The sequence below is a fragment of the Rhinatrema bivittatum genome, chromosome 3 (genome assembly GCF_901001135.1).
Source record: "Rhinatrema bivittatum chromosome 3, aRhiBiv1.1, whole genome shotgun sequence".
Classification (NCBI taxonomy): domain Eukaryota; kingdom Metazoa; phylum Chordata; class Amphibia; order Gymnophiona; family Rhinatrematidae; genus Rhinatrema; species Rhinatrema bivittatum.
In genome coordinates this window covers 471,117,059-471,135,504 of record NC_042617.1, presented here as the reverse complement: position 1 = coordinate 471,135,504, position 18,446 = coordinate 471,117,059, and the positions used below count along the sequence as shown (strand labels likewise).

The 18,446-nt window shown below is 43.1% G+C and overlaps 1 protein-coding gene across 2 annotated transcripts in view; it reads left to right on the top strand.

Annotated features, from left to right (window-relative positions):
- WDR35 (WD repeat domain 35) overlaps nt 1-18,446 on the top strand; it is a 333,796-nt gene that overhangs the window by 112,019 nt on the left and 203,331 nt on the right. The window contains exon 11 of one of the 2 annotated variants that reach the window (XM_029595967.1): nt 4,541-4,573. The exons of the other annotated variant lie outside the window; for it this stretch is intronic. Coding sequence (XP_029451827.1) covers nt 4,541-4,573 — 33 coding nt within the window. The remainder of the gene's footprint in view (nt 1-4,540; nt 4,574-18,446) is intronic. 2 annotated transcript variants of the gene reach the window in all.

Genomic DNA, 18,446 nt, shown 5'->3' with positions numbered 1-18,446 from the left:
TTTTTTTTTTTCAGTTGTTTTTTCACACCGAAGAAACTGTGCGGTTTTCGTCCAAGAGTCTCTCTTGTTTATATCTTTGGGTCCTTCCTGTATCCAAGAGGATCTAGATCCACTGTTTTTGTCTTGGTTTACTTATCAGGAACCCTACTTGTACTATTTTCTGTGATGTGGAGATTGCTTCTGCTTGCTCTGGTATCTCTCCTGTGCCTCAGGCATCCCTGCTATGCATGAGTTTGTGTCTCAGTCTTTCTATGGCTTTCTTTGTAGAGCCCAACACTTCTCCAGCCTGCACTCCTGGTGGGTTGGCTGCCTCTCAGCAAAGGAGGGAGGTAATGCTCCAACACTGTGTGGTTTCCTGCTTTGACCTGCTCGGACAGCCTAGAGCTAGGGATTCACCCATGTGTGAGGACTAACATCCTGCTTGTCCTAGGAGAAAGCAGAGTTGCTTACCTGTAAGAGGTGTTCTCCTAGGACAACAGGATGTTAGTCCTCACAAAACCCTCCCGCCTCCCCTGGGAGTTGGGTTCTCTATGTATTAGCTATATAATGGACTGAAATACTCTGCCTAGGGGGCAGGGTGATGACTACAGCTGCACATGCTCAGTAAGACATACTGAAAGCTCTAGATTCCTTGAGATCAAAGTTCCGTGCTGGACGCCATCCAAGATCACCCATGTGTGAGGACTGACATCCTGCAGTCCTAGGAAGACACCTGTTACAGGTAAGCAACTCTGCTTACACCTCCTACTGTCAGTCCCCCACCCCACCCAACTTCCTAGTTCCCTCAATTTACTTACCTCACGTGGGTAGGAAGCTTCTCGATGGTATTCAACCTAAACACCCCACCATGCCGGCCTCATTTGCCGCTTATTCCTTTAGACCCCTGGATAGGAAAAGGCAAATATTCATTTCTCACCACCAGAGATGCCAGCCGTGACATGTCCCTGGTGGTGAAATTGGGCTGCTTTGCCGGGTGGCCCTTCTTGGAATGAGTCTGCCTCAGAAGAACTGGAAGTTTGGGTGTGCAGTTTCAGCAACAGAAAAACATATACATGTTCATTTGTGAGTTTGCAAATACAAGAGTATGAGTTCTCTTAAACGAGAACATTTGCGCATGACATACATGCATTTGTTTTGTATAATATGCGTATTTTATAATCTACTTAGATGTAAGGACGCAGATTATAAAATATGAACGTACATCTGTGCAAACCCATATACAGGCATATATGGGGCTTCGCGCAGATGTCTGCACATTATCTTCCCTATGCCTGACAGGCATGCATATTTTTCACTGAAACCTCTTGATCAGAGAGAGACAGAGAAGGAAGGGGGTAAGTCTCCTTGTCACTGTGTATAGAATGAGACAGCTTCCTGCTACGTCATAGGTCTCCCTGTAGCAATAGCTAGGAACTCTGGGGTTAGAAACTCCTGTTTCTAGCTGTGTCACAACCCTGGTAGCAGTTGTTTGGACGTCTGGTGATGTCATCAAAAGGTGGACAGGGTCTATTAACTCGGTTATCATAAAAAATGACAGGGTCATATCTGTGATTGGGAAGACTGGTGCATCCATAATAGAAGATTATATTTTTCTTATAATCCTTAATTTTTCTTGCTCTTATGTTCTACAGATCTGTTATTTCTTGTGTAACTTTGCTGTTTGTTCTGTCCATGGTCTGGGTCAGAGTAAATAATATATATACCAGGGGTACACAAGTGTTTATTAGTAGCAGAATGGGTACACTATTAGTTAAACTCATTGAAAGATGAGATAAGGATGACGTCAGCCAATCAGCGTTCACTTCCATTCTAGGCCTCACTTACAACACACTCATAACTCCTCCCATGCCGTGTTCACTCCCATAGAAGTGATTGGGTGCAGTCCCATCCCAAACTGCCCTCAAACTATGCCACTATGATATAATCAGAAATGGCCCGGCTGCTTTTGATGATTTCATAATTAATGGCCCCTGATCACTTTTTGATGGTATCACCGGAAGTCCAATCGGTGTAGAGGGGCATATTTTGGGGTAGGTTAGGATATGGTTCAGTTGGACTTCTTGTGATGTCATCAAGAAGCTGTTAGGGGCCATTAATTGTGATGTCATGAAAAGTGGCTGGGGTCATTTCCAGTGATGATATGGGGTGTGATTTGGGCAGGCAGGGGCGGGCTGGGGTGTGATTTGGGGCATAGTCTGGGGCAGGCATGGATGGGGCTACACCCATTCCCTTCTATGGGAGTGGATGTGGTTTGGGTGGAGTTATGGACATGGGTATGGCCTAGACTGGAAGTGAACACTGATTGGCTAACATCATCTTTATCTCATCTGTTAGTTTGACAAATATTGTACCCATTCTACTACAGTGGATTTATATTTATTTTAGTTTGTTTCATTTTGTTTTGTGTTTTTAATGATTGTGTATGTTTACCTTGTAATCTACCCCAAATTATTTGGAGGTTGCGGGCTATAAATTCTGTCAAATAAACAAAACACTGATATCTTTTGTGTACCCCTGGCATATATAGTACTTACTCCGACCCAAACCATAGAGAGAACAAACAGCAAAGTTACACAATAAGTAACAGTACTATCAAACACAAAAGTAAGGAATATTTTTTCTATCTTGGATGCACCAGTCTTCCCAATACTTTTTCTATCTTGGATGCACCAGTCTTCCCAATCACAGAAGCTTCTTTGTAACAACTTAATATTACTTCCAACAGAAATTAATGCTTATTTCACCTTCAAAACTCACATGTGTATGGAATCCACTGGTTGCTTCCAAGAAAAATGAGAGCTTTGACCTTACTTCCCTTTGATTTAGGTTTGCTTTATTTTTCGTTTTAACAGTATGCTGTGCTTGTTGGCATAGTGACCATTTTCAACACTTGCAGACCAACACTTATTGCGGACCTTGTGGAATTAATATAGCCAGCCAGTCTACGAGTGTTGAAAATCCTTGCTGTGCTGGCTGATAGGATGAACTCTGATAGCTGCCTCGGGCCTCACTCTTCTCTTTGCAACTGGCAGAATGAGTTCTGCCAGCTGTCTCAAATTGCCTATATTCTTTGGTGATATACCCCTTGAGAGTCAAATACATACCTCTTAAGTTACATGTACTTCAGGTTGAGTACTACTGCTCTGATTCTCTTCCACCGTCCTTTTCCTATCCCCTTTCCTTCTTATATGTGTTTCTGCTTCCATTTCCTTTTTCCACCCCTCCTGCCCACATGAATGTGGAAAGGAGGAGTTACAGGAGCTGACTCCAAACACCGAAAAGTGCAGATTAGAAATTGATTTGGAGTCTGGGAAGTCAGAGCAGGAATAAGCATATTTTAGATTATACATTTTAAGAAAGAGAAGGAAAGGCAAGGGATGAGAGAGAAGGGACATTAGTAAGTTGTACCTGCTGATATACTGACTATTGCATAAGATCAGGAAGCTGCTGACAGGTCAATAGATCTGTATTGGGGCAATGTTAAGAAAGTGTGGAAGGTAAAAAGAAATATATAAAATTTAGATGCTATATAATATGGCAAACTAGAAAAATACATGTTCATGATACATTAATAGGGTAATTTTCAGTAGCTCATGCAGGGCTAAAATCTAAAGGTAAAAAGTACCTGCAGACTTTACTCCGAATTTTCAAAGCGGACTTATGCGACAAGTCTGCTTTGAAAATGAACAGCTATGCATGAAAACCCTGCCAGGTCTATGTGCACACATTTACATGAAGATTTACGCGCATACTTTTGAAAATCAACAATTCATGCGTTAATGGTTTCCCCACCACACCTCACACCTCTGTCCCGGAACGCCTCTTTCTTGTGTGCGTAAAGTATGCACAAATTCACTTTTGCATGGACTTTTACATGCACAACCCCTGTGCAATTTTCAAAAGCCCATTTACTTGCATAAAAGTGGGGTTTATGTGTGTAAATGCTTTTGAAAATTACCCATTAATTTCTTTTTTGATATTTTCATATTGCATTAAGGTAAACTATAATATATTGGAAATCCTTTTGCCACACAAATAACTATCAATAGCTTTGGAAAGTTGAGATTGATAGCTATCAAACAATATGTTTGATGATAAGCTCTGAAAATTTACCATTTCAATAGTGACAGGATCAGAAATGTACAGGTACTAAAGGTACTAAAACAAAGGATGCAGATTGGTGTTTTATTTTCCTGTGGTACCTTTTCTTTGTGAAGGAAGCTCATAAACTCCATTTTCTAGTTCAGCTGTTTAAAATATCATTTGGCAGTAGTTTTATTAAAATTAAGGACAGCATTTGCTTTTAAACCACATTTTCTATATCTTTATTTATGATCTCACACTTGTCCTTTGTATTCCCCACATATGTAGTATTTTAAATTGCAATAATGCTAATTTTATTAGGTGTGCTAGTTAACATCAAAGATGTTCATAGTTTCTTATGTTTACGATTGAGACTCAAAAATAACTCAAACTTTGCCTCATTTCTGTCCATATTAATTTAATTCTTGTCTATATTGTTTATATGTTGGTTTCAAAGGAGGAGAATGACACGGAATCAAATGGTGCAACGGTAAAATAATTATTTTATTGCTCATACAATAGCTTTAGATTAATGGCTGTGCTGTGGTGTGTTTGTTTGTGTGGTTCTGTAGTACTGTCTGTAAGCAAAGACTAGGGGGATGAAAATAATGGCATGTAGAGCTTCACCATGATCCTATTTAGACCACTGGAATATGGACCCAAAGGAACTTTTGGGACAGGAGTTTAAATCCTGGTCTTCTGTTGACTACCTTTGTGACCATGGGCAAGTCATTTTCTCTTCCTTTGCCATAGGTTACTGAGCTATTATTGAGTGATTTTGATATTAACACTATTCCTTCTTCACTTTAGGGGGTAATTTTATAACTGCCCACATTTATGCAAAATCTGAGGGTCCTTTTTATACTTAGACTACACATTAATTTTCAAAGTGTACTTTCCTTTTGAAAATGATCCCAGAAAAACTGACCTTGTGCATTTATGCCTGCTAATTCTCCATCAACAAACAGGGCTGAATTACCCATGACATATGAGGTGATGTCATCCAATGGCGCCCATCAGCTTTTGCTGTACTGAGCATGTGTGGAAATTCCTGCACAGGGAATGCCATATGAGCCCCCTCAGTCCTTTTTTGTCTGAGCATCAACACAGATGTTTACCCCATATTTTTTCTTCAGTAATATTCTTACCTTTTAAAACTTTCCACGTTCTAGTTGCCTCACTGCCTCAGCAGTCCCCCAAACAGCACTTTTCACTGCTATTAAAGAAAAAAAAAGGAAGAAGAGATTTTTCTTTTTTTTACAGGATGTTCAGGCCCAACAAGCCCACCATGAGTGACTTCAAGACTGCATATGCTGTATGAAAATATCCATTACAGACGGACACAATATCTGTTACCATTACCTGGATCCGAACCATAACCAGGCAAATTGTTATCATTGCGGCCAGATGTCCCTGCACTACCAAAAATTCAGGGCTGGAACATGGAGGAGCTGCGTAAGTCTCTCAAGAGTTGCAGTCAGTCCTCTTTCCAGAGCAGAGCCTCTTCTGGCTCCCCAGGTGTTGAAAATGTCTCCCCGGTCAGCAAAATAGGCCTAATCCTGTGGGGTTGAGCAAACAGAGTGGTGCAGGGAGCGTTTTAGGAAAAAAGCACCACTTTGCGGAGCTGCCAGTGCAATTGATGCCGAAAAGCATTGCCTCTCAGCACTGTCATGCAGCTGATGCATCATTCTCTAGTACATTGGATCCTGGTGATGTCTACATACAACTTTGGCGCCATCAACACATGGTGCATTGGTGACATTGATACATAAAACACTGGTGCTGTGAATGCATCAAACGCCTGTGGTGTCGACGCATAAGACCTCAGCACCATCAAGGCAAAAGTCTTCATCACCATCGAAAAACAAGACCTTGACGTGCTCAATGCATTGAGGCTCGTAGTACAAATTGCATCAAGCCTCGACGCTATTGATGCCTTGAGCACTGGAGCACATTACTCCATTGTCGACACATTGGGCCTCAGTGTTCCTGACACAGTTATTTACCAATGCACTGATTACTTCCGTATCTATGAGAACCGTCTCAGGACAGAAGGGGATATGATTTACCTACCCTTTCCAATAATGTGAGCAGTCTCACCATCAAAGTTACTGGAACAAGGCCTCTGCCTGGATATGCCTGATCTCATTTCCCAGGGATCTCCAACATGTTAACAGATCATCTCAGCAGAGTATTTTGACCACACGAACGGGCACTGCAACAATTGACTGCTGACAGACTTCTCAGTTTGTGGGGGACTTGCAGCAATCAACCTCTTTGTGTTGAAAAAAAACAGAAAAATGGAAAGATTTTGCTTAATTTTTCCCAGCAAACTCAGATGCACTCAGGATGCTTTCTGCTGAATTGCGATGCAGACCTCATGTATGCTTTTCCGTTGATTCCACTGATAGTCAGAACGGTATTATGGCACTGTGTGCAGTCTTAGGGTAGCCAGAGGACAGATTCAGGCTGGACTCTGGCAGAAATCTTGCATAAACTTCTTTATTAGTGACGACAAAACAAACAAAAGACACTCTGCTAGTCTTCACAATTTAACAACACAAATGTAATTTTCAGTTTACAATTCATCAGTATTCTTTTTCTCTAGGTTTTCTTCTCTCACCTGGGTCTCCTGATCCCTCCTGGGCCTGGTTAGTTATACACCTACCCAGGGACCTCCGCCCAGATCAAGATTCCCTGCAATCTTAGGTGTTAAGGAGGACTGGACCAGATCTCTAGATCCATTCCTTTAAGGTGTTTTGGGGTTTTCTCCATTATACTCCTTCACATACCCTCCTCCTTTCTCAAACTTCTTAGTTTGAGCACTTTCCCTTACTCTTCCTTCTGAGCCCTAGGCTGGGGCTATTTAACCTGTCTAAGATTTCCCTTCTCCATCCCATTTAGTTCCTTTACTTTGTTTTCCAGGTACCTGGAATACTTCAGTTCCCTTTGGCAACAATGCTTTCGGGTTCTTGCTGACCTCGATTGTCAGTAAGCTGACCCCACAGGTTTTAAACTGGGGATAATTGTTCCATAAAAACCACCAGATATAGGGGCTCAGGAAATATTCCCATATCCATAATGGTTTTGCCCTGCCACTAGTTGGGTACTACTGCTGGTCACCATGTACGCAAATGATTGTCACCTTCCTCTTGTAATTAATCCATCCTCTCTGAGTTAAGTCTTTATGTATAAGGGTCTTTCCGCAACCTGAATCCACTAGGGCCTGGGTGAGCACCTTATCCAGCTCCACTGAAATCACAAATTCTGAAAGTTCCCCACATAGTCATCTACCAAGTTACAGCTTTGCATTTTTGCAAAAGTATTTGCCCATTCTTTCTCCCACTCTTCATTCTCCCATTGAGGACATTTCTTTTTCCCATAGATAAGCAGCTGAATTAGCCATGCTGTCTGGGTAAGTCCTCCATGCCACTAGGTGGCGGAGCTCTCTAAGATCACCCAAAGTCTTTAATAGAGGTGTTTCCTCCTGCCTGTGCCTGTGCCTACTTGAGGCTCCTCAGTCTGGTTTTTTCCACGCGACTGATCGCACACGGAGCTCTACAGGTCTTGTGAGGAAAAGTTGCTGTGAAGAGAAAAACTTCAATTATTTCTTCAAAACTTCAAATTTCATCACAGAATACTTACATCATGCTTAATCCAGGTTTTAAATTCTGTGACTGTGGCAAAATAATGTCTGTAACCGACAGACATCAATTTTGTTACTTTTGCCTTGGTCCAAAATATGATCAGGCAAACTGTACTGATTGTGGACAGATGTCCCCAAAGGCACAGCGCCAGAGAGCAGCGTGGATTGCCTAGCTCAGAGAGGAGGCAACGGGCTCGTATGCCCCCTCTGACGCTTCAGCCAGGTCAGCTCCGGGACCGCAGTCTACCCCTAAGATCCATGCCCATCGGAGGTCCACCTCTGCTGATCCTCCAGGCCACAAGCAGTTAAAGAAAACTAAAAATCCTTCGATGCAAGCTGCTGGGGATGCGCCACTGACACAGCTTGCGTCGGATGCGTCGAGACCTATAGATAGGCCGACTCAGTGGCACCCCGATGCCTTGGGGAAAGATCAACATACTGACGCATTGGAGCAACGTCGATGCACCGACTCATCGGGGTAGCGTCGATGCACCAACGCATCGGGGCAGCGTCGATGCAGAGGAGCAGTGTCAACGCACTGGCACACCGAAACATCTGAAGAGCGTCAACACCTCGAAGCACCTGAGGAAAATCGACGCAGCAGCGTATCTACACCTCAGCTGTAAAAAGATTTGAATGGAAATATAGAGGTTTCTACCACTAGCAGAATTAAAACTATTACCAGGGAATCCTGCTTGGATGAAAACCCCTTACTTAAATCCTCCCTTTTACCCTTCTTGCCTATAGACAAACAGTTTATTGTTTAATTTCAGAGATATGTGTTCTGTTCTACCACAGAACTTTATTCACCAATAATTCATGCAGCACAGCATGCATTTAAAATAAACCAGTCAGTTTGTAGTAAAAAATATTTTCTTTATTTCAGATAAAGAAAGGTATCAATAAAAATCTCTAAATGACTAAGAAACATTTTTATGTTCAAATCTTAACTTTACCAGAGTATATCCTACAATCAATGTGACAACCATTAATAGGGTAACTGAAAATATTAAAATCAGGTAAATATCAATCAGTGTCATCTTTTCAATGAATTAATCAATGCATTTCTAATACATCTGCCAATCTAGAAATAATAGCAATTTAAAGGTTCTCATATACTTGAATAAATGATTATATCTTTACCAGATATCTGAAGAAGCCCGCTTTTGTCTCTCTATAGTCACGTGCAAGGAAAAATCCAAAGTCACACTCTTTTCTTTCTGTGTCTGCTTCTAGTTTTATACCATAAAAGTTCTTTGAGCAAAAGTAACTGTATTATTTCTATCAATACATCTATCTTTTTTAGCCTTTGAAGAACTTCAGTTCTAAAAACCTTGAATAAGGTTCAAACAATATTATCCATATCAGAATATGGAATATAGGAGTTTTTCTTACCCTGTTTAAAGAAGTGCCCATTTTCGGTCTTTTATTTAATGCCAAGGTGTGCCAGGCAAAAAACAATCCTTTCTAGTTCTGAGAGAAGAACTTATACACTCTCCTCCATCCCAGGATTCATGCCTGAGTGACCACATGTTTAAGGATGTCCAAGGCCATAAAATGCAGACTTCTTTCTCATTAGAGATAAGCAATAAGTCGAAAACAACCTTTCTCAAGGTCTGAAAAGGGGGAGAAGAGGGGGCTGGAGTTTTTCCAGCACAGGCCTTTGACTAAAGCCATGGCTTATAGAAGAAGTAAAGGCATATGGGTAATTAATGCTAACATGTCTCTTTATGGCTAATTGATTACTGACTACATTAAATATAAGTAATTATCAATAAAGCACAAAATTTTAAAATATTTTCTGACACAACAACCTGTAAAACAATATAAGAAACATACATCAGGTCATAAAAGGCCTAGGAGCCCATCCCCACTCTTAGTAGTGGACTCGGAGGATTCCTTATCTCCACCACAATTATCAGAGGCCTCTTCCTATTCAACTGAGGTTTTTTCAGGACTTTCTACAGCATCTCAACATTGTAGAAGACCCTTATATCAGGAACCTCTACATTCCAAACTCCCTTATCCACCTGAGGATATTGGACGTCCTCAAGGACCGAACCAGGACATCCTCAAGGCAGCCGTGCCTCCATCAGGTCAAGGACCGAATATCAGACCCTCCACATCAGTTTCGGCTTCTGATAAACTGACACAGATTACCTCTATCTTGTCACAATTTCTAACATCGGTTCAACAGCAAAATCAACCAACCCCTGATCCACTGACGGAGGTGCCTTCAACACTATACCGGAGCCAGCACCAAAGACACTGCATAGCAGACCATCTCCTTGGCCAGTAGATTCTCCTACTCCAACTTCATCGCCAGGGTCATCAACCGGCTACCCGTCTGACCCACAGGAATTGCCACCAGAACCAGTATCACCACTGGAGCATCTCACATACTCCCAATTTTTGGAGAAATTGGGACACCGATTGGGAGTAGAAAAGAAAAAGATTCCTGACCCTAGGCAAGAGATGTTCGGTGTATTAAAAATATTTGATACACCGGCTGAACCTACAGCACTCCCTTCTCATCCAGTGCTGGAATCTCTTTTGGAAAAGACGTGGGATTCTCCAAATTCCACGACTCCAACTTCAAGAAAGACGGATTTGAAATATAGGATGCAAGATTCCCCTTTTTACACCAACGTACAGTTACCGCACGAGTCTGTCATGGTTGAATCAGCCATGCAAAAACACACAAATCTCGCTTACATTCAAATAATCCGCCTGGCAAAGACAACAAAAATCTGGATGACTTTGCACGGAAAGCATACCAATCAGGAATCCTTAATGCTAAGATACAGAACCATCAATTTTATGTAGCTCAGTATCTTTTTGAATGCCTTCAGTCCTTAAAACCTTTGCTACAACAAAGCTCGGCAGATAATACAATTCCATCTGAATTCCATGATATGGAAGAGGGGTTTTGGCATCTGGTACGTTACATTTATGAGAGGTTTGAAACCTCTGCAAAAACAACAGCTAATGCTATAGCAGCCAGGAGACTGGCATGGTTATGTGCAAGTCCCATACGTGAAGACATTCACAATAAGCTGACCAACCTACCTTGTTGCCCCGATAACTTATTCGGGGATAAACTTACAGAAACTGTGGTGAAGTTAAAAGAGCAGAAAGTAGCTGTACTTTCCTTAACTCAACATGATTCGTCATCATCTAAACGTCAATTCGGTTCATACAAAAAACCTTATCAGAAACGTCAATATCGGCCTTAACTACCTATAGGCCCCAACCATATCAATCAAACCGCCAACAGCCTTTCCAACAACCAGCTTCTCGTCAACGCCCACGCGCACCTCGTCAACCACGCCAGACTACAGACCCTCAACCCCCTAAAAACCAACAGAGTTTTTAGAAATGATTCCACCACCAACTCACGCCCAGATAGTAGGCGGTCGACTTTCCCACTTCTTCACACAATGGAGCAATATCACAACAGATTCCTGGGTCCTGAACATAATAAGAGACGGGTATTCCCTCAATTTTATATCCCCGCCTCGTCTTCCGCATTTGAGTACTAAAAGATCTCAGAGTATTCATCGGGAGACTCTCCTTCAAGAGGTCAGTCACTTACGTCAACAACACTGTATACAGGAAGTACACCCCTCCCAACATCTGAGGGGATTTTATTCAAAATACTTCCTCATTCCCAAGAAATCCAGAGGTCTATGTCCAATTCTGGACCTACGCTTCCTCAACAAACACATTTGGAAAGAAAAATTCAAAATGACCTCTCCTCAAATCAATTCTTCCATTCCTGCAACCTATGGATTGGATGTACTCCATAGATTTAAAGGATGTGTATGCTTATATCCCAATGCATCCCAAATCTTGGAATTACCTATGCTTTCAGATAGGAAAAAGACATTTTCAATACAAAGTCCTTCCCTTCGGTCTCTCATCTGCTCCCAGGGTATTTACGAAATGGTGGTGGCACACCTCCGTCGTCAGGGGATTCAAATATTTCCTTATCTGGACGATTGGCTACTATTTGCCCCAACTCCCTGTCTCCTCCAAAACAGTTTAATTCAAACAATCAATTGCCTAGACAATCTGGGTCTTCTGATAAATTATGAAAAATCTCATCTTCAGCCTACCCAGACCTTGGACTTCATAGAGGCATCCATAAACACCATTCAGGACAAAGCTTTCTTGCCTCAGCCCCAGGCATTAGCGCTTACTTCTCTAGCCCAACATCTAATAAATCTTGTGACTACCTCTGCCTGCCAAATCTTGACTGTCCTGGGTCATATGGCAGCATGTACATATATAGTCATGAACACAAGACTTCACATCAATGGGGTTTAAAACACCAATGGTCTCAATTCCGAAGCCCTTTGTCCACCCAAGTGAGACTAACCAACAGCATGAAATCGGACCTTAACTGGTGGATTCGCCCACCAGCATTGACAGAAGGCTCACCACTAAGGCCTCCTCGGCATCAGTTGATTCTTACCACAGATGCCTTCCCCCACAGGATGGGGAGCCCATATTGCCAACTTACAAACTCAAGGATTGTGATTGTTCCAGGAACGCACTTACCACATCAATCTCCTGGAACTATGAGCCATCAAATATGCTCTTCGAGCTTTCGAACGCAAGCTATGGCAACATGATATCATGATCCATACCGATAACCAATTGGCAATGTTTTACGAAAACAAGCAAAGAGGTTCCGGTTCATGGAACCTCTGCAAAGAAATGGTAGAGATCCTGGACTGGTCTCACAGCAGGGGAATCTCCCTACAAGCCACATATATTCCGGGATTCAACAATTCCAAAGCGGACAAATTGAGCAGAATTTTTCACCCACATGAATGGGAACTAGACCAATGCGTGGCTGACCGGATATTTTCAATTTGGGATCTTCTCCAAATAGATCTTTTTGCAACAGAATGCAACGGAAAGGTTCTCCTCTTTTGCTCAGTTTACCCCAGTGTTCACCGACTGATACAAGACGCATTCCTACTGGATTGGTCTCAACATCTGCTGTACGCATTTCCACTAATTCCCCTGATCTCTCGCACAATACAGAGGTGCATCGAGGACAAAGCGGACCTAATTCTGATTGCGCCAGCATGGCATCATCAACCATGGGACTCTTACCTAATCCAACTATCAATCTGCAGACCAATTCCTCTGGGGAATGCCCTCACTCTTCTCACCCAGCAAAAGGGTTCACTTCTCCATCCACTCCACGCATCCTTGAATCTCACTGCATGGAGATTGAATGGCTCACGTTCCAAAACCTAAACATATCTCCACAACTACAAGATATTTAAATGGCATCAAGGAAACTATCCACCCGTCTGAACTATCAACGTAAGTGGAAATGTTATGCCGCATGGTGTTCCTCTATGGACATTGATCCACTCACATGCCCACCTGAAAGGCTATTGACTTGCCTCCACATCCTTTATGTGCAAGGTTTGGCCACTGCTTCCTTACGTGTTCATCTCAGCACAATATCAGCGTATCACTCTCATCTCAATGGAGAATCTAAAGCATGTCATGCTCTAGTTTCCCGATTTATGAAGGGCATTCTACATTTATGACCTTCAATCAAGAAACCCCTAGTGCCTTGGGATGTTAACCCAGTTTTGGAACAACCTATGCTGTCACCCTTCGAACCAATACACAGCTGCCATCCTAGATACCTTTCCTGGAAAGTACTGTTCTTAATCGCCCTAACTTCCGCACAAAGAATCAGCAGGCATTGGTTCACTATTCTCCTTACTTGGAATTCTACCACGACAAAGTTACACTACGTACACACCCTAACTTTCTACCTAAGGTAGTTTCCACCTTTCATTTAAACCAAACCATAACACTACCGATCTTTCATCTAAACCACACGCAAACGACAGCGAGCGGCGTCTTCATTCCTTAGACTGTAAACGTGCTCTTGCATATTATAAACAACGCACTCAATCTCCTACAAGACCTTCGCAACTCTTCCTCTCATTTAATCTGAACGTGTCAGGTCTTCCTATCAAAGAGAACGTTATCTTCCTGGCTTACCAACTGCATACGTTTCTGTTACCAAAAGCATTCGGAATCATTATCTACCTCACCCAAAGTACACCAAATTTGTGCCATGGCTGCGTCCATTGCTCATTTTCATGATGTGTCTCTCTTAGATATCTGCAAAGCAGCCACATGATCTTCACTTCACACCTTCGCATCCCACTACTGCTTAGACAAACAGGCGTGGGATGACGCAAAAATGGGGTGAATAATTCTCGAAAAGAACACTTAATTAGTTCAGTCACTTCAGAACTGTCCGCATCCTATTCTATATTGAGCGATAACTGACATACAAAGGACCACATGCCTACTATGCTGTTATAATTAGTGAGGTTTGGATGGACCCTTGGACACTGTGGCAGCTGACCACGCCTGCGGGGGGAATTCCCATGAGGGGGTCACAGGTCAGGCTCAACTTTAGGACACAGAAACACAGAGATTGATCTTTTATTAGACAATGTGATGAATCCACCAGAGGTGGCAGTGGTGAGCAGTAGAAGTAGCCCGGCTGGGCTAGTATCCCTCAGGGGAACAGCGACTCCTCCGGTAGCAGTGCTGTAGTGGAAGGAACTGAGAATAATGAGTACAGTGGAATATGCACAAATCCCAGTATGAAGAACCCCCAGGATAGGGAGAGCAGGCCCTCGAGGAGCGAGTACCTGATCTCTGAGAGTTGAGAGGCTTGAAGGTGATGTACTCACACAGCAGTTCCATGTAGGAGATGGCACCAGGGCTGGAACGGAGGCAGCACCCTCGAGGAGCAAGTACCTGGTTCCAGGGAACAGCTCTGAGGTGAAGATGGTAGTAATCATTGGTGTTGAAGGTAGCAAATCCTTCCAGGCAGAAGAGAAGGTATGAGCAGGCAGCGAGTCAGGGAATATGGGCCCTCGAGGAGCGAGTTCTGGTTTTCTGATAGCGACCTGAAAAGCAAGTGAGGCCCCCGAGGAGTGGGTACCCCATTAGCGTTAAGAGTCCAATGGAATTAGAGGCAGAGTAGCTGGGTATGGAGAGCGAATCCCATCCGTAAGAATTCCCCTTGCTAACTCAAAGGCTAGCAAACATTGTAGGTTTTAAATATCCGGGCAGCATGACGTCATCACGGGGGGACGCCCCTGAGGTTTGCGCCAAGTAGGAAATAAGAGAGAGGGCCATGCGGCGCGCGCGCCCTAAGGTACTAGTGAGCATAGCGGGAGGCACCGCCCAAGCCGGTCCGGGAGCGCCAGAGAGGGTAGCAGGCAGATGCTGCGGTAACCAGGCATCCATCCGCAGCAAGAGGAGGAGCAAAGAAAGAAAGGTAGGCAGAGTGAAGCCGTCGGGAAGGGACGGTTGCAACATACGCTCAATAACTCAGCTGGGGACTCCCAGACAGCATGGCTAATTCAGCTGCTTATCTATGGGAAAAAAGCAAGTTTGCTTACCGTAAATGGTGTTTTCCGTAGATTGCAGGAGAATTAGCCATGCTGACCCTCCCACATCCCCAGACAGTTCCAACATTGCATATCGTCTTGCTTTGACACGGACTGAGGAGCCTCGAGTAGGCACAGGCACAGGCAGGAGAGAACACCTCATCTAAAGACTTTGGGTGATCTTAGAGAGCTCCGCCATCTAGTGGCACAGAGGACGTACCCAGACAGAATGGCTAATTCATCTGCTATCTTTGGAAAAACTGTTTACGATAAGCAAACTTGCTTTTCTACTGTGCTCTTTCACACTACAATGGAGCATGCCTGTGGGATTTGTTCCGCTTTGATATCAACACTGTCTATAAAAGGTTCGGCACTCCCTTGCTTCAGGTGGTTTCATTCTCTCTTGAACTGCTCTGCTAACTTGCTCTCCCATTTTATGCCCTTCAGCCATTGGCAGTCCTCATCAGCATGGTTGTCCGTCTTACAGAAGGAACATGCCTGTAATGCTTGTTCAGTTTTAAGTTTCCCCGTTCCTACCAATGGTTCTTCATTTTCTTCTTTGTCATAGAGGCAGTACTCTTTCTCATGTCCATTTTTGGCACAAAGAGAGCAAAAGAAAACATTATCCAGATCCATTCTTGTCAGAAGGGTGGGTACCTCTGAGATTCCCTTTTTTCTCCGACTCTTTGATCATCTATGTTTTGAAGGTCCTCTCTTATCAATGTATTTATTAGCCTCTGGTGTTGGCTGAGTTACCAGGTTGATGTCCATGGCCTCATCTCCTTGATATTGGCAGCCTCTTGCCAAGTATCTTCACTTCTTACTTGCTTTCCACAGTTGAAATAAACAGAGTAGCCTGATGGTTGTGCTGTAATTATGGAAGTAGAGTTGTCCTGCTCTGAGGATTGTTTTTGGGGTATTGGGCTCTCACTGCCATGTACAGGTTGTCTCTCCAGTCTATGCACTCCTTCCGGTATCAGCTGAGCTGGATGAAAGGTGTCTGCCAGTTCCAAAGCTTCCTCCAGGGTGAGCCCTGGGTATTGACATGCCCAATTCCGCCTGGTTCTGTCCAGCCCATCCAAGAACTGCTGCAGAAGGACCTGATTGGCTATCTCGAGGCTTGTCTCCACCTCAGGCTGTAGCCACTTTCATCCAGCATCTTTTGGCTGATGGAAAAGGCTTCATGGGGTTTTCTCTGGCTGTAGGATATTCTTTTAAATTGCTGCCGGTAGGTCTCTGTTGTATAACCCACTCTTTCTAAGATGGCAGTTTTGACCATGGAATAGTTGTCTCTCCCTTTGGGATTGGCCGCTTCGAAGGATGCTTGAATCTTGCCGGTGAGTAGGTTTGCTAGGTATGTAGAACTGCCCAACTGGTGGGCAGTTCTTTCAAAATTCTTTAAGAACACAGCCAGGTCTTCCCCTGCCTTCATCTTAAACAGAATAGGAGGTGGAGAGCATTCCTGCATCATTCTGAAGTGCATTGCTTGTGCTCACTGGGTCAGTACTGTTTGCTAGTTGTTCACCAATGCCAGCTACTAGGCTACTTATTCAGTAAGGGTGTGCCCGCCCCCCATGTTTTGTGCTGCTCCTCGGCTCTGGTATCACTAAAGTTTGCTGCAAGCTTTTGCCCTATTCTGGAACATTCAAATACAACTTTCTCCTTGCAGGAAAAATAAAACAACACCTGCTTGTTTGGCACTGACTCACTGTAGATATAAATCCTTCACTCCAGACAAAGCTATCCTTCTTAGCTTGTTTATAAATTAAACTTTCAGCTGCTGATGAAGCAAGGCCCAATAAAGGGGAAAGTAAAGGAAGGAAAAAAATTCCCATTTTCTTTTTCTTCTTTTGGCATGGTTTCTCTGCATGTGCAAGGCTTTAGCGCAGAAATCCCACAGCTGACACCATAAGTGGCACCGTGAGCAGTCTTAGGGTAGCCAGAGGACAGATTCAAGCTGGACTCTGGCAGAAATCTTGCATAAACTTCTTTATTAATGACAAGAAAACAAAAAAAGGTGTTCTTCTATTCTTTACAGTTCAACAACACATACTATATGTAGTACTACAACATACAATTCAGTAGTATTCTCTTTCTCTAGACTTCCTTTTCTACCTGGGCCTACTATTCCCTCCTGGGCCTGGCTAGATATACACCTTGCTAGGGATCTCCATCTGGATCAGGATTCTCTGCTGTCTTAGGCTTAAGATGGACTGAGCCAGATCTCTGGATATGATCCTTGGGCTTTTCTCCTGTATACTCCTTCACAGGTACAAAAGTGCTCAAGCACTGGACCCATCTAATTCTTATTGTTCAAGTATGGCCCAGACAAGTATGGTTTGTGTATCTGGTACAACTATTCAGTAACTCTCTGATCCATGTCAGGGCAGATCCATCATTTTCAATTCAAGAAGACAGATGACTATATCATCCGAACCTTCCCTCCTTCAACAATGGCCTGGATGTTGAGTGCTCGCTGATCATCAAATTCTCCTTACCCATAGATATTGAGGAAATAATAGTGTCTGTCAGAAAGCCATGCACTAGGAGAGCTTATGGATTTAAATGGAAACAGTTCTCCGCATGATAAATGGAAACAGTTCTCCGCATGATGATATCAAAGTTCTTTGGACTTATTTGCATGCATACCAAAAGAACCACTTAAGTACGCGCTTTACTTGCTTCTACCAGTTTTAGTACCTCATCTGTGAAAGTACATCTCAATGCCATTGCAGTCTACCATTCTCAAATTGAGGAAAGGCCAATCTCTACGTATCTGTTGGTATCCAAGTTCATGGAAGGTTTATGGCATACTAAAACTTCAGTTGTAAAACAATCTGTGCCATGGTACCTGAACATGGATCTCGCACAACTAATGAAGCTACCATTTGAGCCATTAGCATTGGCTTCTCTCAGAATTCTCACATGAAAAATATTATTTCTTGTGGCAATCATGTCAGCCGGAAGAGACATTGAGCTCCAGGCTTTGGTTCTCTACTTCTTATATGCAATTAATCCACAATAGGGTGTTTCTTTGCATCCACCCAAAGTTTTTATCTAAGGTGGTGTCAGCTTTCCACATTAATCAAGCCATTGTGTTACCTATGATCTTTCTGAGGCCACACGTGCACAAAGGTGAAAGGGCCCTTCATTCCTTAGACTGTGTTTACTACATCATCAGGCCTCACAATTATTTGTCTTTTACAATTGTAATCGATTGGGCATAGCAGTAGTCAAATGAACATTGTCCAACTGGCTAGCAG